We start from the raw sequence: 23,608 nt of genomic DNA on the forward strand, positions 1-23,608 counted from the left end.
CTTGCCAATCTTTGCTTTTTGATACCAGAAATATTGACATTTACAAATCTAATAGAGTGATCAACTGTAAATATAACCCACATTTAAGCCTTCTTTTCAAGAGTTCACTGAAGCAGTAACTTCTTTGTTCTATTGCTGTCTTGATGGTTGGCATCACTGCACCATTATATACTAATGTCGGCATGGAAACAAAAGCTAAAAAACAAAACTTTTGGTTATTTGCAAATCAAAACCACCTGGAAACTTCAATCAACCTATTTCTTTTAACCAATTTAGCTCTAATCTTCAAAAAATTAATGCTCTACCAGCCCTATCTACATTATTGTGGATAAATCCATTACATCTGTCAGGACGTAATTGCTATATAATGCATCTACCTCCAGATTTTTTCATGTGGTCAGGATTACTTCATATATTTTCCATATCATAGTCCACTCAAATGCCATCAACTCTGACTATACTGAAAGACTTTTCCTAATCTTTCACCAGATGAAAGAAAACTCCTTGTTTAGGAAAGCAAAAGCAGAAATGTTCACACTTTCTTCCTAATTCCCCCCCCCACACACACACACATCTTTTAAAAGCCTAATATCAAATGCACATTATCTCTACTTCTTATGGGTGCTACTTAAATCATGATAGATTTACCCCATGAATACACACTATTTCTCTTAAATCTTACAAAGCAACACATCTGTGCTGTAAGTTTATAGTGCACATAACAGTGGCTCAGCATACTTTCCAGGAGAGAGATGAGTTTCCAGGCTAAGAAACCTGGAATGTTCCCGCTACTGCAGGCTAATGATCCTTCAAATGCACACTAATATGTCTGATAAAAGTCTCCCAGCATGAGTGCACAGAACGCTTACCATAAGAATGGCAGTACTGTGGGCAGGGCAAATCACTGACAGCATTTCAGGCTGAATTGGATGCTGGAGGCACAAATTAAAACAGTGAGATTTCATGTCAGTGGGCTTTGACAGATGGAAGAGTGCGTCAAAGCTCTAACTGTATAACCATTAACTCATCTTTCCACCTGCATTATTTCTGGCAAGAACTCTGTTGGAAGCCTGGAACAAGTGCTTACAGAGAGAATTCAGGAGTGTGTGTTATTCTAAAGAGAAATCAGCCTTCTCTTTTGAGACAGAATGTTTATTTTGCTGCTGCATTTGTAAACTTATTTATCTCGTCTTTCACACATCCTCTCTATTCTGAAAACTCAAAATGGCCTTTCAGCTTCACAGTTGGATCAGTCAATCAAGGGCTACTGTCTGAGCCTTGGCTGTAGTGAACAAGAAAGTCAGATTGAGATTCACGGTGCATTATGATGATTCCCATTTATTTCCACTCCTTGTAAATGCCACTGCACACACAGTACTAAATTCAGCCCGCTGGTCTTTTGAACTTCAACTGCTCACGAATTTTGAAACTTGCAGAAGGATCTGTAACAAAAATGACCTGTACTTAAAGGATCCTTTTGAAATGGTCTTCCCCTGTTGTAGAAGATGCTCATCAGGGAAAATTCTGCTTTCCATTAAACCAGTATAAATCTGCAACACTTCACCATTTCTGTGAGTCACTCTTGATTTGCACTGGTGTCATTTATTATTAGGGTTTGTTTGTTTGTTTGTTTGTTTGTTTTAATGTATGGGAACATCCACCATTAAATGTTCAGCACTTTCCAAACACATGACAAAGTTGGTCTCTGCTTTGAGGACCTCACAATCTAAGAACAGACATGTAGACAGAGGTTAGGGGAAGGGGAACAGTAAAAGGCAAATTATATACGATGTATATACAATTAAATTTGATTTGTTGTAAGCAGCACAGCAGAAGTGGGCTGTTAACGGGGTTTATATAGGGGTTTATGTGGATGAGCACAAGGAGGCCATACTGTGCATAAGGAGCATTTATAAGTAGAAGGCAGGGATGTGATTGGGTGAGCAACAGACAAATGAACTAGGAGTACTGGCAGAGCAAAAGTGACAGGGAACAATGTGAGGAGCCTGAAAGGAGAATAAGGAGGGAATGGTAGAGTTACTTAGCACTTCTAAGTTTAAATTTGATGTGATAGCTGATGGGGAAACAGTGCAGGTATTCCAAGCAAACTTAAAGCAGAATCTTGTCCTCTGTGCAAATAAAGCCACTTCAGGCCTGACACTGTCACCCTTATTCATGTTGACTAGTTCTTCCTTCACAACTAGCCTCATTTGGTCAGATTCTTATAACCTGGCTCACACTGAATGACACAAATAGTTCAATTTACTTCAATAGGACTATTTGTTCAGGAGGGTACTAGGCAACAAAAGTAAGGTATCCGAATCTGGCCCTTTGTGTTCAGTGGGACTACAGATGGAGTAAGGTACTTATCAACATAAATAAATGTGGCAGAATTGGGTACTTAATTTGTGTGCAATAAATAGAGCTGGCATTTGCAAGAAAAATTATGCCTCACTTCTAGGCAACAGGTTAACATGTATCATAGAAGATTTCAGTCATGAAATGGAGGAGAATATTTTCTCTTTTCCTCCCACACCCATTAAGCAACCTGTATTTCCTCTTGAGGATCTGCATAATGAAATTACCAAATAAGACCAGCTATTCAAAGAATAAATCAAGCATATTATTTTCCACTGTCAAAAACACTGGGGAATTACAAGTGAAGATGGAGAAGAATAGCCTAAGAAAAACATGCATACAGTGATTACTGTAACTGGGCAACATCCTTCTCTCTGTGCTGCAGACTTCTACTGGGGACTCTGTATGTAAAATTTCCACTGATGTCAGTGGGAATTCTGCTGACAAAAGGACTGCAGAATCCACAATTGAGATCAACACTTCAAGTAACAGATCCTGAGCATGGAACTTTTGTCCCTGAAGTCTAATTTTAGAAATATGAAAATCAACTCACAGAACACTGATAGCTAGAAGGTGTTGCCTTTAAGTCTTCCCCATGATGCTTTGAGGGTCATGCTAAGAGGGGGAAAATATAAGATTGCTAAACTTTTTAAGAAAGATATAATAACTTTTAACACAGTGCCCTGTTTTTTTCTTTAGCCAGCAATGTCTAAACCACAGTAGACAAAAATATACAAACATCAGGTACCACCACCAACAAAAAAAATGAGTAAACAGCAGACATTAAATATGTAGTTAATAAATATATGAAATATGGCAGAAAGTCTCAAAATGTACTAAAATGGGGGAGAAAAGAGGCACTGCTAGGAGCTAAAACTGTAAACATCCCCCATCCCCCTACCCCCAGTAATCTATAATTATCACAGGCAGAATGCAGGGAGGCAGAACTGGAAAGGCTGAAATCACTGAGATGAGATGTACCACTGCTCCAATACTAAATAGTACAAATGTCTGACCTGACAGTGTTAAGTATTCTTTCTATCTAGTCAACTGTACATTGCAATTCATGGGTTTTTAAACAGGAAGATTTTTTTTGCCACTGCCATCATAAGAATAGATAAAAATGAATTATTTGGTATTTATGGACAATGTAGATTATAATTCTTAGAATGCTAATGAGGGTTATAACCACACATCAAAGACAAATAAACCTTAGTGTTGGGCATGAGTTGAAATTTGTAGAATCAAGGTTACCGTATTGTTTATTTTAAGCTATAGTGCAGCTACATAAACTAATTGTAATTCAAAACTTATATGTCTTGCTTTGGCCATATCCAACTTGCATAATTGCATTTTGCCAATCTAAATCTCCCCTTCAATTTCATTTGAATATTATATTACTCTTTATTTCCTGTCCTAAAATGCATATTTAAAATGACGACCTAGCTTGCGTCATTCAAGACATGATTGATATCACCCTGCAAGAAGCCCATGTCAAAGATGATGCCCAAGAATCACACTGCCATATTGCCGGCTACAATCTCGTTGCCTCCCTCCATCACCTAAAACACAGCCTTGCCACATACATCAAGCAGGTCATCCTGATAGATGCCAGGAGCAACCTCAGAACCGTCACCATCTCAATAAGAATTGGCAAGATAATGGTGGTTAAGGTGTATAAACCATCAAAAACAGACTGGCTTTCTCCCCCATTACCAACAGCCTATCACCCAGCTAAATGAGTGATCATTTCTATAGCCACCACACAACATGGGCTATAATAGTAATGATACTGCAGAATGGCCATCAGACAAAGACACACACCTTCTTTCCAATGCAAAGGACAGAGACACTTTTCATTCGGCCTGTTGGAACAGAGATTGGTTTCGGGCACATAGCTCTGTTTCCTCACCAAAGACTAGTTTGGAACCCCTCAGAATGCCTCCAGAACTATTCTTAGCAACTTGCCCCACAGACAGCATTGACTGGTGATCATCTACATTGATTGGCCCTGAACTCCCTGCAATCCTAGCTAGGATTAGCTGCGACCGGTGTGGCCACCATACACGTAATCCCAACAAAGCCCAAAGTTTTGATCATTTTACCCAGTTTGTCTGAAGATCTGCAAGAAAAGTATGTGTCATGAGTATTGAAAAAGATAATCCCCATACTGGAAACCAGAAACAGAAAGGCTATTAAAGGAATACCAAACGTCTGGTGACCCAAACACTGCAACGCCCCTATTGGAGTCACTGAATACAGCATACCATCAAAGCTGGATCGAGCTCTGGACTTTACTCACTCCAGCCACAAAGCTTGGCTCTTGCTGCCTCAGCTTTGGGCTGCAAACCCAGTGAAACATCAAAACCCTGAATGCTCCTTATGAATTCAAGCCCACCAGGGGACAAGTCTATTAAGCGCAAAGTGCGCAGAGACTGCACTGCCTGCCTCGTCCCCTCTATCAGTGCCCTACATTGTTGAGGAGGTAAATAAGGCCCTCACTCACCAAAGCCAGGAAAGCTGCAGTGCCTGAAGGTGTCTTCGTGGAGTTTCTGAAAAACCTCAGAGCCAAGGGACAGGAATGGCTCGCAGCATGGTTCTCCGATATCCATTCCTTAGGGTTTGTCCTGAGGATCTGGCATAAGGCTATGGTCACTGACATTGCCAATCCCTCATGGTACTGGCCTGTATTACTCCTCTGCACATTATATAAGCTCATGGAGAAAATATTACTAGCAAGAATGAGGCTGCTTGTCAAAATGTTACCAAATGAACAAGCGGGTTTCTGACCAGGTATTAGCCTTAACAAGTGGGATTCCCAGGAACTGAAATGGGATTCCAAGGAAAACTCAAGACAGGGGCAGCTTTCTTACCCTTATCTGCTGTATGGAGCAACGGCCTCCTCCTGAAATCCGGCAAAATTATCCCATGCAATAAAACAATAACATTCTTCTGATACATTCTGACCAATCATAGGTTTCATGTTGTCTTTGATGACCCAGTCAGCAGGCCATATGCTATTAATGATGACCTACTAAGGGATCAGTCTTAGCATGATCTTGTTTCATATCTTCACCAGCAGCCTTCCCCAAAATCATTATGGAAATTTGTCTCACACTGGCATGGGATTTACCTACCACAGAGCAAATCCCAACAGAGGATCTTAAAATCATGGAAGAATATTTCTTATATTGGCAGCTAAAACCAAACCTCACTAAAAGTGTCATATCATCATCTTATCTAAACAGCTGAAAAAGGCCAAAACTACACAGGAATTTCTGTCTCCAGCAGATAAGATGCAATCACACCCTGACATATCCTGGACTGACATTAGATGAAAACCTCACATACTACTAGCACTTGAAAAATATTCAAGACAAAATAAAGATGTGTGTAAATCTCATACAGAAATTGACAAGGACAACCTGGGGAGCTGATGCAAATGCTCTACTGCCTCTTCACTGGCCCTTGTCTACTCTTGTGCAGAATCATCCATTCAGGCACATAGCTCACACACGTCACTTGTCAAGTCTCAATTTAACACCTTCATGCAAATTATTATGGGCACAATAAAATCAGTGTCACAACCATGTGTTCCCATATTGGCGCATATCCACCCAACCCAAGTTCACTGTGACATCAGAATTCTTCCGGAGTTCTATCATATTTTAGGGAACAAGGATCTTCCAATACGCAAAGACCTAAATAATATACCAAGATTCCAACTCAATCCAGAGAACCTTTTTTGGTTTTAGCGCAAGAGCTCAAATACTCAGGGGTTTTCCCCCCAGAGATTAATGGTGAGCTAGGTAGAAGGTAGCCAGTGTCCCAAATAAACACCCCATCAAGACCTTCCATGGAAAATATGGTCCACTTTGAACTACATCCACATATTACATGGCAAATGCTTCTATCTTCTCCATAAATGGGGACTGAGACACAATCCTATTTGTGACTGCAGAAATGGACTTCAAACTATCATAGAATCATAGAATATTAGGGTTTGAAGAGACCACAGGAGATCATCTAATCCACAGGAGATCATCTAATCCAAATCCTGCTCAAAGCAGGACCAACACAAACTAAATCATCCCAGCCAGAGATTTATCAAGTCAGGCCTTAAAAACCTCTAAGGAAGGAGGTCCCACCTCCCTATGTAACCCATTCCAGTGCTTCACTACCCTCCTAGTGACATAGTATTTCCTAATATCCAACCTATACCTCCCGCACTGCAACATTGCTTGTTGTTCTGTCATCTTCCACCATTGAGAACAGCCTAGCTCCAGCCTCTTTGGAATCCCCCTTCAGGTAGTTGAAGGCTGCTATCAAATCCCCCCTCACTCTTCTCTTCTGCAGACTAAATAACCCCAGTTCCCTCAGCCTCTCCTCAATAGTCATGTACCCCAGCCCCCTAATCATTTTCGTTGCCCTCCGCTGGACTCGCTCCAATTTGTCCATATCCCTTCTGTAGCGGGAGGACCAAAACTGGACACAGTACTCCAGATGAGGCCTCACCAATGCCGAAGAGAGGGGAATAATCACTTCCCTCAATCTACTGGCAGTGCTTCTACTAATACAGCCCAATATGCCATTGGACTTCTTGGCAACAAGGGCACACTGTTAACTCATATCCAGCTTCTCATCCACTGTAATCCCCAGGTCCTTTTCTGCAGAACTGCTGCTTAGCCAGTCGGTCCCCAGCCTGTAGCAGTGCGTGAGATTCTTCCTTCCTAAATTCAGGACTCTGCACTTGCCTCTGTTGAACCTCATCAGATTTCTTTTGGCCAAATCCTCCAATTTGTCTAGGTGACTCTGGACCCTATCCCTACCCTCCAGCATATCTACCTCTCCCCCGCATCTTAGTGTCATCTGAAAACTTGCTGAGGGTGCAATTAATCCCATCATCTAGATCATTAATAAAGATGTTGAACAAAACCAGCCCCAGGCCCCAGGACCTTGGTGAATCCATGCTGACTGTTCTTGATCACTTTCCTCTCCTCCAAGTGCATCAACATGGACTCCTTCAAGACCTGCTCCATGATTTTGCTGAGGACTGAAGTGAAGCTGACCAGACTGTAGTTCCCCGGGTTCTCTTTCTTCTCTTTTTTAAATATGGGCACTATATTTGCCTTTTTCCAATCATCCTGGACCTCTCCCGATCACCATGAATTTTCAAAGATGACTCTGCAATCACATCAGCCAACTCCCTCAGCACCGTTGGATGCATTAGATCTGGACCCATGGACTTGTGCATGTCCATCTTTTCTAAATAGTCCTTAACCTGTTCTTTCACCGCTGAGGGCTGCTCACTTCCTCCCCATACTGTGCTGTGCTAACAGTTTTTAAATTGCCCATCTATTAATATCCAAGTGGGAGAGCGTCTTCAAATGTGCTCTTCAGTTTTATCTTGTGAAATAGGTCACTAAAGATATCGTATTAGATGAAATCATACATACAAAACCAGTAGTACATATCTTGCCATTCATAGTCATGCTTTTGTGACCTGTTCCATTAAAATAACAAAAAATAAATGGTCATTTGAGACTGGGATAACTGGTCTATAGTTGGTCCTGTGAGAACTGTAATCACTTTTGTTCATTACATTTGCATCTCTTTGAAAAAAAGAATGGTTCTCAGATATATTCAATTTACATTTCCTGTTTTCAAGCCACCAAGAATGTCCCACTCATTGGTATTAGAGGATATTGATATAATATCTTTCTGTAACTTCAGAGTTATGAGATAAACAACATGAATTTCCATTGTATTTTAATAATTACTATGTTGACCTTATAAAGAGCTTCCTTAAAAAGAAAAACAGCAGCATTAAAGGTGTACACAATATTTCCTTAGAATGGCAATAAGCTGAATTTTTGTTTAGATACTATATGTACACAAAATGATGTAGAAAGTTTATGGACTCAATTTTCAGCTGTGCCACACTATTACTAGGAGGAATTCAGAAGAGGAAAGGGGGCCAATCATAGGCCAACCAGAGGCCAAAATAGGGATCCATGGCCTTTTCAATGAGAAAACTTAAGTTCCCCACTTGATAGAATGATTTGGGGAGGGGCATTTTCTTCCCCAAAGCTCCCACATGTAGGTTTTACCACAGGAGAGAATGATCTGTCCCTACAATGGAGAAAACTCTAGAAAAACATAAGATAAGGGAACTATACTGACGGGAAGACAGAGTGAAATATTTAACTGTTCTCTTCTATCTCTTATTTTTTGCATCCTACGTAATGGATTTTAAATAGGAAATTGTAAGTTAAATATTTGATGTAAAACATCTAGGCGGTAAGGAATGCACAAGTACAAAACACAAGGGTCATGCCTGATCATGCCAAGGCCGTTCAAATCTGTTGTTTTTACTACACAATTTCCTTTTTCTCTAAAATTGTCTACAGATTTGATGAAAAAAAACTTCCCTAATTTAAATAATGGAATATAAAAATAAATCAATGAATTAACCACACCTCAGAGAGATGCCATGTGCTATTGACATGATTTCTTGACAAACTTCTTTGTCATATATTAGTTGCAAATAGTTGTGGTGTCCAATGATGTCATTTTAATGTTCAACTATCTGAACGCACTTGCTAACGAGGTAAAAGGTAACATCTATTGCGATCGCTTGTGCCTATAGTTATTTGCCCCACAAAACTGTGCCCGTAAGGACTGTGCGAACAAAACTAAAGGTGCACTGTGAAAATTGGGTGGTGCCCTTTTAAAAATTTGTTCTGAAATGTTAAAAAATTGTCTTCACTTTACACCCTTTGGTTCAGATGACCAGAGCAGTGGAGTGAATATGGATAGAAGATGTCTGGAAAAATCCCCTGCACTGCTTTGAAATCTCAGCTTTTATGCAACCCACCTATTTAATTATAAATTGCAAAATATGATGGGGTAAATCCTGTTGCAAAAACCTTCTGGGAAATCATATTTCCCATGGACTCAGAACCACAAAGAATACAGTCTAATACATATTTATTTATTTTCCTTATAAATGGCAAACCTATTATTGTTATGCAAAATATTTATGTTACCCTCCTACCTACTAGGGAATGATAAGACAAGCTATTATGAGCACTCTAAGCATTCACCAATCCAAGATGTGAATAATAGCCATGTTTTCAGTTTAAAAAATAAAATCTTAACTTGGAACATTTGGTCTTTCATCCCTTCAAGACAGTAATTCAATCTAAAGGTTGCCCTTAAATTCATGCTAGATAAGATATATGTTGTATGGCTGCTATGCACTTGGCACTGACTCAAATGGATGTTCATTTAACCTCTGCCCTGCTTTAGAATTTGGACCACATTTTTGTTTGTTTTCTTCTTTTTTCATGCAGACAAAAGCCATTCAGTGAGTTTCTTTCAGAGATATAGTATCAGCCTCAATAATAAAAAGGGAAAGCTACATCAAGATCATTGAAAGGATGTGAAAGTCCCTGCATATTTTTAAGGAGGTGATTTAATTATGATGTATCACATACTCTGAATGAACTTCTTTTATGGGCGGTGAGGTTTCTCTGTAACAGTGTAACAAGTAGAACCTGTTTCCCTGAGAATTCAGGATGGCTGAGTATTGAAATTGAGAAGAGCTAGCAGAATATTTTTCACTCTTTCTTCTGATACCAACATGCTACTGTTCATGTGCAGGCAATGTAACTTACAAATATAGCTTTTTTATCATTGATAAAACTGATAATCATTCTATGGTGTATTTTGATTTTCATGCAATAGCATACTCAATAAGGGACTGATACTCCAGTGTCATCAATTGGAAAAATGTCACTGTCTTCAAAGGGAGCTGGATTAGCTCCTACATGATCTAAAATTTTTACTGTGGAAATGTTGAGACAATATATACCAAGGATCACCATATGCTACAGCTAATATTAGCATCAGCTTTTAAGCAGATTGCGTTAAAACAGTAATGCACAAACCTTTTTGCATATGGAAAGTCTGGATTTCATAAAACAGAGTACACTCAGCTACATCAACTAAACAATGCACCTCTTTAGTAAGTGATCTGTTCCATTATAATGCTACTGGGTTTTGATCCATAGCCAATCTATCAGGGAATAAAGAGTGAATATAGATCACTACATGATACAATGCCTAAATTATTGTAGGCCTACATCATCATGAAGATTTAGGATCTGTGGCCTTTTTTCCACCATTCCTCATTGCCCATTCTTCACAGTTTTCAGGTGAATTACTAAGGCAGGAAATGGATGCATCTAACATTGCGTGTTTATGAAAAGAGCAGTCAGTGACTAGACCCTGTAGTTCCACTTTAACCCTCTAATGCTGCTGAAGCATTTTGTTGCTTCTCTCCAGGCAACCTAGCAAAATTCTTGTCCAGCAAAATCAGTTGGTTATCAGCTCACTTACCCCCTAAGCTTCTGGAATCAAAGAGTCAGCTTGAGAAAGGGTAACAGTAGAGCCACTGGGATTTGTGAAATAATTTTGTCCAAGAAATTCAGTCCTATGCTGTATATTAAGCATCCAACTGAATGAAATGTCTAATGTTGGAGTATCTCAGAGTTGTTGGACGTACACTTTAACAAGATTGGCTGCTTCCCTGGCTTCTCTAAAACATTGTGTCAAACAGAAATTATGGGTAAGATTTTCAGTCGGTATACACTGGGATAATTCCACTGACTGCTATAGGCCTATTCCCATTTCCACCAGCAGAGGATATGGCTCTCTGGGTACTTTATCTTCCTATAAAGATCACAGGACTATGTTTTACCATAGAGAGTGTTTTTTTAGAAGAAATCTTTATCAGCTCCTTCAGAAGACAAGTTTCTTAAAGTCAAAGACAAGTTTCATTTCCAAAAACCAAAGTGTAAGCTCCCGGGTAGTTATAGAAGCACTTACCTTTGAACACTGTTTGTGATTCTGGCACCAAACAAGGGAACCATTGTTCTGCAAAAGAAAAAAAAAGATATATTAATATTAAATATGTCATTAAAAATTGCCCAGATTATGCCATCAGTTTTTAGACTGAACTTCTCTTCTAATTCTGTTTGGAAACTGATGTTACAATATAAGCCCAATATGAGTAACAATCCCGACAATTGTTTAGTTGTTACTGGGCGAAGTCCTCATCCCTGCCTTGGCCCCTTTACATTGGGTAAAAGGCCTAGCATGGCATAAAGGTCCCTTAAAAGTCCTGGCTATAACTGGGAGAAAGTTCCCCCAGCATAGGCACAGAGGAACCCAGCCATCAGGCTGCCTTCTGAAGACCCCTTCACCCAGCACTGATTGTAGAGGCATGCTGAGGGACAGAACTGAGAACAGAAGGAATGTGTCAGAGCATATCAGGCAGGCAGCAATGTGGAGATTCTAGGCAGTGCTCCAGCTCACAGGGCAGCTTGGGGAGGCTGATGTAATTCTGACAAGCTCATAGGGCAATCTAAGTTATGACAGGGGTCTCTACAGCCCCCAAAGTCACTCAGCATTTTCCTACTGTAAACTTGTATGTGCTCAATTAAAAAACAATTCTAAGTTCAGAGCCACATAAAACCATCACTTAGCAGAGTCAGTTGCATACAAACTAACATGTACTGAATGCTATATTTTATAAGGTGAAAGAGCAAATTTTCAGTGCTTTATTTGAACAGTATGGAAACTAGACTTCTGAACCCTGATTCCTCTCCTTTTGCAAATATATAAATATCATCTACGTTCAAGAAGTGATTTTTTTTTAAATGCAAACCCATCTGGATAGAACTTTATGTTTCAAAGTATCTGAATTCCTGAATTTTAGCTTGGACATTTTACCTGCTAGATTCCCTTGCATTATCTGTCTCTCTATAGAGTCAAATCCAGGTCCCACTTAATTCAATGGGAGTTTTACCATTGATTTTAATGGGACCATGATCTGACTATTGTACTTGATGTGTAAATATAAAGCCAGATTGCCTTTGAAAATTTACTTCTGAATTTTACAACATATGAACCGCAAATGCAAGTGATTAGAAAGTGAAAGATGACAAAGCCATTTGCCCTGGAAATATTGCAAGTATATAATTCAAGCTTATGAGATAAAGATATTTAGATGCATTGTTTCTGACAGGTGTGCATGCACATTGCACTATCGAGTTGCCAAGCCAGTAACATCATTGGGCATGATCCTTCAAGATGCAAAGCACAGGTGTTCTGTGCCTTCCACTCCATAATAAATGGAAACAGAGGGAATCCAGCAGTGTACAGAAAGTTCTTGGCACCCTGCCAGATCAGAGGATTTGTAAGCATGCAAAGTACTGAAAAGTTCAAGAACCTTGTTTATATCCATGGCCTGGAACAGGGACGTACTTTTAACAAGTATTATCACAATACCCCTCCAAAGCAACTAGAAACTGTCAGCTATGGATGCAAGCCATGACAAAAATAACTTCCCTCGTTTTCATCTTATTCCAAAATTTTCCATTATGAGGTTTCTTGAACCTTCTTTTGAAGTATCTGATACCTAACACTGCTAGAGATAAGAGGCTGGGCTAAATGAACCACTTGTCTGATCTGTTATGACAATCCCTATGTCTCTATTATCGTTTTTGAAAGTCTGTTCCTTTCTGCAACCTTTGATTCACTTTTGATTGAAACGCCTATTCTTCAAAAGCTTCTTCTGTCAAAAGTGAAAACCCCACAAATGAAGTGTAGAAATAAGTCCTTCATATGACAGCCTGTCACCTGCATGAGCTACTGAGTAGACAGACCCATAGCTGCTGCTAAGGAACACATTAAGGGGATGACATGAGTTAACAACACTACAAATGCAGCTCATACAGGCATCTGATTCCCAGCATTTTTCATTAATCTGTCAGCAATCTCTGCAGCCTAAACATTATAGGCTGTGAAACAGCACTTTCTCCTAAATCTCTCTCTCTCTCCTGATACCACACTCTCCCACTTACTAATTAACTGTGGTTATGGGGTTTGCATGTATATCTATATGCACAGCACAGATCAATTAATGAGAAGTTCTTACAGGGTCTTGGGGATTCCTTTTTACCTAACCAAAAATGACAGGCAATCCATTTTCAGGAATATGGAAATGAATCCATTTGAACAGGGAATAGCATTCTCCGCATCCATTTAACTTCCTGTAATTTGCAGAAGCTGGGATTCAAATTGCATAGGGAAGGAGTTAGCTATCCGTGTTTAATACAGGTCTGGGGTAAGTTTCCCCTTTTAGGCTCCTCCTCCTCCAGTTCAAGCCTTGCAGATGCACCTCGTTAGCATATCACAGGCTCAAGATAGCTCATTAGCCTCCTCTGACCCATTGTGAGGGTGTGTCCCTTCACATACCCCTTCCCTCAAGATGGGATGGCCATTCACAGTGGCAGGGGGGTTGACTCCATCCCCGATCTCTTGTGACAAGAAATCAGTGTTAGTGTGGTCTGTTGTTCTACTCAGAAATTATAGGAATGTAATGCAAGATACCATCTCATTAAAAGAGGGTTCTTCTCCCTCATGGTCTGAATCCAGCATAAGGGTGGATTCAGATCAGCGATTAGGGAGAAGTAGCTACACAACAAGTAATACCTGAAGGCATCTACTGCCCATTTGATCATTAATGCCTCCTTTTCAATAACTGAGTATGACTTTTCTCTAGGAAATAGCTTCCTACTTAGGTATAGGACTGGATGTTCTTCTCCTCCAAAGTCCTGTGAGAGGACAGTGCCGAGACCGATGTTCAAAGCATCTGTATATAGTATGAATTCCCAGGAAAAATCAGGGTTGAAGAGCATGGGTGCCTGGCATAGTCATATTTTCAGTTCCCTGAACACTTCCTTGAAGTTCCCATCACAGTAGATCTTCTTAGGGTTGCTGCATTCCTCAGATTCTCCCTGGTGAACATCCCTATGTTTCTAATTTTCTCTCTAAACTCAGATATATTGGGTCATACGTAAGGCCCCCACATCTTGCTCTTCCCACCCTTCTTATAGCAAGTCCAAGATGCCTCGCGATTGGCAGACATACAGCAACTCTAATAGGAAGAGCCCTGTAGAGGTTTGTGGGATCTCCCCAATGGCAAAAAGGACTGCTGGAAGTAGCGAGTCTCACTGCTTAGGGTTGTCATTGACAAAGCGTTTTAACTTTCCCTTCAGGGTGTTATTAAACCACTCTACTAGACCGTCAATCTATGGTTGGTCTACCATGGTTTTCAGGGACCTGACCTTCAGAAGGAAGCATAATTCCTTCATCAGTTGGGAGGTGAAGTTAGTTCCTTGGTCGGTTAATATCTCGTGGTATCTCTGCCATCCACTTATACCACCATTCTGATTCCATCTTGAGCAGAGCAGCTGGACTCTGTCCTCTCTAAGGCTTTTTTTAAAAAAAACCCTTTGTAACAGGCATAGTTTGCCCACATTCTCCACCATTTGTGGGGAAGGGCAGGGCTCCCTAGGCCCCTCCAGGTCCCACTGTCTGTTGTTTACCCTCTTTTCTACCTTGCTGGTGTGCCTTATTAGTGCAACACAAGCCCAGAAGAGCTCTTTATCCTCCTCCTACCCAGTGTAAGGGCATGTTCTTGTCTGTACAGTGTCTAGTTTCTCCACTAAGGACACATATCCTTCCTGGACACTGATGACCAGTGAGCAACTAGTGGACCTGCCTTTTGTTGAGGTTCTCAGTGTTTCTCTGTGGGGAGTCACAGGATGCCAGATTAAAGAAGCTTCTGCAAGATCTCTGTTCAAGAAACTCTCTCTTGACACTAAGGGAATGTCTTCACAGCAATTAAACACCCTGGGCTGGCCTGTGTCAGCTGACTCAGGCTCGCTGGACTCGAGCTATGAGGCTGAAAAATGGCAGTGTATATGTTCGAGCTGAGTCTAGAGCCTGGGCTTTGGGACCCTCCTCCCTCACAGGGTCCCAGAGTTCTGGCTCCAGCCCAAGCCTGAACATCTACACCATAATTTTGCAGCCTCACAAGCCCAAGTCAGTTGACAAGGACCATGTGTGTTTTATTGCTGTGTAGACATAGCCTAACAGATCTGCTAACTACTGATCCATATCAAACTCCCATTTTCACAAAATGTTCTTGGGCAGGTCATGTGGGGGCAATCAAGGAGGTTTTTAAGTCAAGTGGGGCAAAATACAGTAAAACATGATTGTACTTACTACTAGGCTGAAAATCAATGAGAAGCTGCATGTTGTTGATGATCCATAACACTTTCCTCTTTGGAAGTGAAAATCACTTCATCTTTTAAGTTGATACAATGCCATGGATGAAACAAATGATGACAGGAGCTGACTTTGAATTAAATAAGTCATGTAATAGACCGAAACCCACAAGGCCATATCCTGGAGTCCTGCTTAGGGCCCCATGTTCCGTTCCACATACATATGTGCATGGAAGGGAGTCTGTCACTGCAAAGGAAGAGAGTTTTGCCTCTGTGGTATGCCTCCCCTACAGACTCTAATCCTGCAGGAACTTTTTGACTGGAGAGAAAGGGAGGGGGTAGGATCCAGCCATGCACATTTGGAGATGGCAAGGAGGGAGTGGGTGAACACTCCTAACTCTCTCCTAACTGAACCCAGTGATATAGGCTGTGTTCGCTTCTATTTGCTTGTCCCTCTTGAGGGTAAATCTCAGGGCAGCATTTGGAAGAGCCAGGACAGAGGCACAAGACTTGTATATGGTGGTCTGCCAGAATACAGAGCCATCTAAGATACGCTCAGATCCCAGGGATCTGATGGTTTTGGGGGCTGGTCCCCTGGCATCTGCCATGGGGATGTCAAAGAAGAACCCAGAAGAACTGCTAGGGAACTCCCCAGATTGATACCCACAGACTTTTCTCTTTTCTACATAGGTTGTTCTTTTACTGTGAGTTTTGCCTCAAATAACAACTGATTAACTATGGAGTAAAGGCTCTGTATTTGGCCTATTGAAATTTGGTCTAATAAACAAAAGAAATAACAAATGTAATTATCAAGGTTCAGTGACCTGGTAAGTTGTAGTGTGAGAGGGCAAATAATAATGAGCATTAGTTTTAGGTATTATTTGTGTAAGGAAATAGGAATGATTGTTACTGATATTTAGGCAAACAGGAATGAGGTTTGTAAAATAAAATCATCACTGCCTCCTTTTTCTGGCATTTTTTCTAGAATCCTTTAAGTAAATAAAAAAGGGGATTAGTTGTTTGTCTATTGCAGGCAATTTGGGGCTGAGATTCCCTGGGAAGAAATCCAAAATGGTAGTCTGTATTTTGGAATACATATTTGGAGTGCACCTATTGCTTTGAGTAGGAGAACTCTGTATACCGTGTAGCCCTTCATAGCAAAATGAAATACACATATTTCTGAACAAAACCCATAGCTATGTCACAATTACCTAGGCTGCAGAAAAGTAAACCTGGATTAGACTGAAGCTATAAGGATCACTGCTTGTCAGAAGAAATTATGAAGCTTTGACATGTCTAATGATCTGTTTTGAAGACTTAATTGCATCCCTATAAAAACAAACCAAAATTCAATTACCATGGATAACATAGAGCCTAACAATAGATATGGAATTTAATTATCTAGAATAGCCACCAATACTATTTTAGGAAAAACTACATCCCAAATTATTAATCAATGTCAAATTATGAACAGTGCTGTTATGTGCAGAAAGTATCAGCCTAATTTCCCTATCATTTACATTGGTTTTACAACAATGCAACTCTGTGGATTTCAGTGCAACACCGGTATCTATGTTTCACTTTTATAGACAGGTAGGAAAGAAAATGATAGTAAAATATCCTCTCCATGACATTTTACTGATCCTATGTAATTCCTGTGAATGACTTCAAAGATTATTCTTAATTTACCTAACAGACTGTGTTTATTCAATTTTATAGTGACATCTGTAAAGCTACAACCCATAATACATCAAAAAGATATGACCCATCAAAATAAAATTGATAAATATTTTCTGAGTGATTTAAAAAAAAATAAAGTCAAGATCTAGTGCTACAGAAACTCCAGAGACTTCAGTGTTTCTTGATTGGCCATCATAGCTAATAATCTCCTGGAGAGACAGCTGTCAAAATCTAAACCACATTAACAGAAGAATGAACAGGAGATCAGTAGTCTTAAAATTATATACCATACATTGTTATGGTTTAATTTAGGCCTTTAATGAAGATTACATTTCTTCTTTCTACCACAGTGTCTACTAAAAATGGATACAAAAACTACTAGATAAACAAAGCTGTATAAACAAATGAGCACAGACAATCTTTTTGATTTCCGCAGCACTTGTGAGTTATGACTGCCTTCTTGTGGTTTTACAAACTGCTCCATGACACTTTCTAGAAATCGTCCCCTACCAATGAAGTTTTACTTTATTCAGCAGCAATTTCAGTCACATTATGAAAGAAAATTTTAGATTTAAAATAAAGTTCAATAAGGAGAAGGAGACAAAGAACCAGGAGCAAATAATGATAACTTGAAGGTGGAATATGGAATCTCATTTAAGCATTTAATATGCATTGGGACAAATCCTGCTTGCTTTACTCAGGTGCATAGTCCCACTGAAGTCAATGGATCTACTTGCATGAATAAGACAACCAAGATTTGTCTTACTGTGCACTTGTCTGTAAACTATGTTTCCTCAGGATACATAATGCTTCCACTTTAGCTTTTCTATCAAGGTGCACAATAGAGTTTACTGGATCTGAACAAATAAACTAGCAAAGTAGTGTTCGTCTAGAATCTACCAGGATGTAACCTCCTGGAAATATTTTTTGTACCAGAAGTAAAAACAACTACATACATTTCACAAAATATAGCAGTCATATTTGGACTGTATTAGTAATCACATTAAAGTCTGACTGAGCCACTAACTAGATATGTTTAAAAGTTCAGCAATGTTCTAGGTCAGAGCAACATTTGTGTGCAACCTATATTGCAAATTAATTTGATTTTGTAAAGGAAAACATGATAATATATTCTCTGATTGTACAACTTCAATATATAATATGCATAATATCATTAATTATGGATCTCGTAGTACATTGCAAAGATACTTGGGATAAAATGTATTTATCATGTACTGCACTCGCCTGCACTTTGCCCACTAATCCATTTCTCCCAGAACTACTTCCAACACTCCAAACAGCTGAGTAACGTCTAACATCTGCCGCACATATATCAACATGCAAGAGAAATTTCCCATCATTCCTCCAGACTCCGACATCTTCCTCTGAAAATTACAGTGGCCTGAGGCTCAGCTTGGGCAGCATTCATTCCTGGATCAATGACAGGTTTAAGGTTCCAGTACCTCGTGCCCTTGCGGAGCTAAGGATACAAGAAACAGTGGTGATCAAATATTTTGAAACATTTCTAAAACAGTTTATCTATAAAATATAGGGCATGTAAGAGCACATGATAGTGTTGTATAGCAGAAAGGTTCTATTACCATGTGTTTGGGTTGGCCATGTTACTGATTGCAAGACTGAGCCTACTGGCACAACCTTGTAATTTAATTCCAAGCCTCTGTAAACCTCAGCAAGTTTTCACCTTTGGTCTATTTCATTATACTTCATCAATTAGCATGCTAAATACAATGTACTACATGGTGGCCATATAAATGACTTTCATGGACTCTGTTTAACTAGCATATACAGAAAATTACTCAGTACTACAGGGTGCTTCACTTGTCTCTCAGGTTGCTGTGAAAAGAGTCTGATGCTATATTGTATTAAATATAGAAATGAATTCAGGGAACTATATACATACACATATAATCTTCACTAAACAAACACTATGCTAAGAGAATATTATTAAAGTTGCAAAACAAAGCTCTCAAAAGTTGGGAAATGCCAGTATTAAAGTAGCCCATGTAACTAATAGGGCTCTCTTTTGCATATGTATTATAATGCCTGCTTTAATTATATGATCACAGGCTTTCTTTTCCACAGGAACCCTGCTTCATTCAGTACACAGGATGAGGATGAGAAGCATCCCATCAACCAGGTCTACCAGTTTCCCAGAAACGTTTGGAAATGAATCCTAACCAATTTGTGGTAATTCAGGAACCAAAGAATTGAGTGTGAACCTGCAGCATAGCCCATCTTCACTCTGAATATTTGGAAAAGTTCTAAGAGTAAACCCAGAACTGTATTGTGCATGAAGTGCTATTTACAAAGGCTCAAAGGCTTAGTCAATTCCAAACCAGTTTTCACCAGAACACTGAAAGACGCTTTTCCTCACTGAGGGCTTTTTCCAGGACAAATTTCAATTGTTATACTCTTTCTCCCAACCCCGCCATTTTATTGCCTTAGCTGTTTTTAAAAGGTCATGTCATTTTCTGATCATTAGAAAGGTGTTTCTTTTCTCTTTTTCCTGCTCTTCTCATGCCAATACAGCTGAAACATTTTGCTGATGCCTTACAGGAAAAAAAATCATCTATCCTGGAAATAAAACCAGAGAGCAATTCTGGAAAAAAAAATCAACCTAAAATGTGAAAGAAAGCTATGAGCCATTAAAACAATGAAACAAAATGGTAACTATTATGTAAGCCTGAAGTACAGGGGAGCTACCAAATTCCTCTATAATAATGATTTTCAGTGGCAGAAATCAGAGGAAGAATTAAGTTAGTATTTCTCTCTATCATATTCTGATAAAGCTTTCTAGAAATCAGAATTTACCAGTGGCTCTGAGGACAGTCTAGCAACTGGTAAATGAGGATGTACTATAAAAAGAAAATATCTATCCCTTCAGGACAAGACTGAAATATTTGCCACTGACACATACCCGGTCATCAGTGGTGTAACTGGTATACAGAGGAATCATTTACTGACAAGTCATATTTCAAATGTTATTGGCATCAGGTAAAGGAAGGGAAAAACAAACAAGCTCTTTTGTGCTCCAGATGTTGGCAGCTTTGTAATGTTTTAGATCTCAAAGCCACCTTTCAGTTTAGACCTGTGCATGATCCACAGCATTTTAATGGCTTCTGAAAAATGCAGAGTTGGATATGGAATTCTTTGAACCAGCTCTCAAGTCTGCAACTGTATTATATATTCTTTCAGTGGTCTCAACCCAAACTTCCTAATACACCCAAACACACACACAATGTAACTTGTGCTCAAACGCAGAAAATTCAAATCAACTCAAATTCCCTTTTTCCAACATATTGCAGCTCTTGCTATCAGCAGCGCTTTATACCACAGACCAGTACTTTTTCCTTAAATCATCCAACCCTGTAGCATTATATAATGCTACAATGGCTCCATCTTTGGAAGGTCCCAGGTATTGCTGTTAGGCAACTTCTTATCTGCCCAAGAACCCGCATCCCATTCTATTCTATTCAGATTCTTATACCACGCTCATCATTGTAGTATCTGAACATCTTCCAGTAGCCCATTAAGCAATATGACTAACATCAGTCATGTGTTATTCCCCATTTTCTCCCATTTTGTCAATTTCCTGCATGTATGAGACTGGTAAGACAGATAATGAGGTGTGTTGGGTTGCAGCACTATCACTATGTTGATGACTTTTAAATCTATCTATCCTTTTCACTGGACCTGGACAGTGTGGTCTGTTTGCTTTCTTCATGTCTGGCACTGAGAGAGGCTTGGATGAGAATGATTTGGCTGAGGCTACATCCTGAGGTATGGGCAAGCACCTTAAGGGCATGAAGGGTTGACATCCACCCCCAGGGATTTGCATTTGTTGATGAGATTTACAATTTTGGAATGTTTCTGAATCTGAAGGCATCTGGATGCACATGTTATAGTAATAATCATAAACTGGTTCCTATTTCACTTGTGGATTAAATTTAAAGTGTTGATCTTGATTTAAAAGTCCTGAATGGTGGCTCCTGGCTATCTTAGAGGCAGTCCACCTATCTTATGGGAGATAAGACCATCTGGAATAATTTCTTCTAACGCCCTGTCCCTTGATTCAAATTTTGGTGCTAGGTTGCAGGTCATTTTCAGAGAATGGCCCTGCCTCGACTATGGAATTCACTCTCTCTATTGGCCCAACAAAACTATCTTTGATTTTATCTTCAAGACATGGCTTATGTTCATCTATTTATTCTGGCCTTGAACTGTGGAGGATGATATGAGGATGGTGCATTAAGATGGCATTGAAGGAATTCATTTTACATGTCATTAATCAATATATTGTTTCTTGTTGTATGTATATGTACACTTGGGCCTACAAAGTGTACTCTAAGCTCAACTGTGAAATGATGCAAAAGTTAATTAGATGTCACAATAGCCTGTGACTTTTTGCCTGCCTGAGAATTAACCATGTACATCAGAAGCAGGAAGCCTGCTAAACAACCAGTGGGGCCATTGGATGATTGAGATGCTAAAGGAAAACTCAAGGATGATAAGGCCATTGTGGAGAAACTAAATTAATTCTTTGCATCGGTCTTCACTGTTGGGGATATGAGGGAGATCCCCAAACCTGAGCCATTCTTTTTAGGTGACCAATCTGATGAACTGTCCCAGATTGAGGTGTTGTTAGAGGAGGTTTTGGAAGAAATCGATAAATTAAACAATAATAAGTCACCAGGACCAGATGGTATTCATTCAAGAGTTCTGAAGGAACTCAACTGTGAAATTTCAGATCTACTAACTGTAGTCTGTAACCTATCATTTAAATCAGCTCCTGTAGCAAATGACTGGAAGATAACTAATGTGATGTCAATTTTTAAAAAGGGCTCCAAAGGTGTTACCAGCAATTACAGGCCTATAAGCCTGACTTCAGTTCTGGGCAAACTGGTTGAAACTATAGTAAAGAACAATATCGTCAGACATATAGATGAACATAATTTGTTGGGGAAGAGTCAACATGGTTTCTGTAAAGGGAAATCATGCCTCACTTATCTACTAGAATTCTTTGAGGGGGTCAAAAAGCACTTGGACAAGGGGGATCCAGTAGATATAGTGTATTTAGATTTTCAGAAAGCCTTTAAAAAGGTCCCTCACCAAAGGCTCTTAAACAAAGTAAGCTGTCATGGGATAAGAGGGAAGGTCCTCTCGTGGATTGGTAACTGGTTAAAAGATAGGAAACAAAAGGTAGGAATAAATGGTCAGTTTTCAGAATGAAGCAAGATAAATAGTGGTGTGCCCCAAGGGTCTGTACTGAGACCAGTACTATTCAACATATTCATAAATGATCTGGAAAAAGGGGTAAACAGTGAAGTGGCAAAATTTGCAGATGATACAAAACTACTCAAGATAGTTAAGTCCCAGGCAGACTGCAAAGAGCTACAAAAGGATCTCTCAAAACTGGGTGAGTGGGCAACAAAATGGCAGATGAAATTTAATGTTAATAAATGCAAAGTAATGCACATTGGAAAACATAATCCCAACTATACATATTAAATGATGGAGTCTAAATTAACTGAAAGAGATCTTGGAGTCATTGTAGATAGTTTGCTGAAAACATCCACTCAATGTCAAGCAGTAGTCAAAAAAGTGAACAGAATGTTGGGAATCATTAAGAAAGGGATAGATAATAGATAGATAAGATCATTAAGATAGGGATAGATAAGACAGAAAATATCATATGGCCTCTAAATCCATGGTACGCCCACATCTTGAAAACTGCGTGCAGATGTGGCCACCCCATCTCAAAAAAGATATACTGGAATTGGAAAAGGTTCAGAAAAGGGAAAAAAATGTTTAGGGTTATGGAACGGCTTCTGTATGAGGAGAGATTAATAGGACTGGGACTTTTCACCTTGGAAAAGAGACGACAAAGGGGGGATATGATTGAGGTCTATAAAATCATGACTGGTGTAGAGAAAATAAATAAGGAAGTGCTATTTACTCCTTCTCATAACACAAGAAATAGGGGTCACCAAATGAAATTAATAGGCAGCAGGTTTAAAACAAACAAAAGGAAGTATTTCTTCACACAACAAACAGTCAACATGTAGAACTCCTTGCCAGAGGATGTTGTGAAGACCAAGACTATAACAGGGTTTAAAAAAGAACTAGATAAGTTCATGGAGAGTAGGTCCATCAACGGCTATTAGCCAGGATGGGCAGGGATGGTGTCCCTAGCCTCTGTTTGCTAGAAGCTGAGAATGGGTGACAGGGAATGGATCACTTGATGATTACCTGTTCTGGTCATTCCCTCTGGGGCACCTGGCATTGGCCACTATCAGAAGACAGGATACTGGGCAAGATAGACCCTTGGTCTGACCCAGTCTGGCTGTTCTTATGTTCATGGAAAACAGGTGAAGTTGTTCTTAATAAATGAATGTTATGAACCGCTG

At 39.6% G+C, this 23,608-nt stretch overlaps 1 protein-coding gene across 2 annotated transcripts in view; it reads right to left on the reverse strand.

Annotated features, from left to right (window-relative positions):
* The window catches only part of ANOS1 (anosmin 1), a 162,832-nt gene that overhangs the window by 122,428 nt on the left and 16,796 nt on the right, over window positions 1–23,608 (reverse strand). For both annotated transcript variants that reach the window (XM_038387738.2, XM_043500148.1), the window contains exon 2: window positions 11,251–11,298. In XM_038387738.2, the coding sequence (XP_038243666.1) occupies window positions 11,251–11,298 (48 nt within the window). The remainder of the gene's footprint in view (window positions 1–11,250; window positions 11,299–23,608) is intronic.

Source organism: Dermochelys coriacea, chromosome 1, assembly GCF_009764565.3.
Source record: "Dermochelys coriacea isolate rDerCor1 chromosome 1, rDerCor1.pri.v4, whole genome shotgun sequence".
Lineage (NCBI taxonomy): Eukaryota > Metazoa > Chordata > Testudines > Dermochelyidae > Dermochelys > Dermochelys coriacea.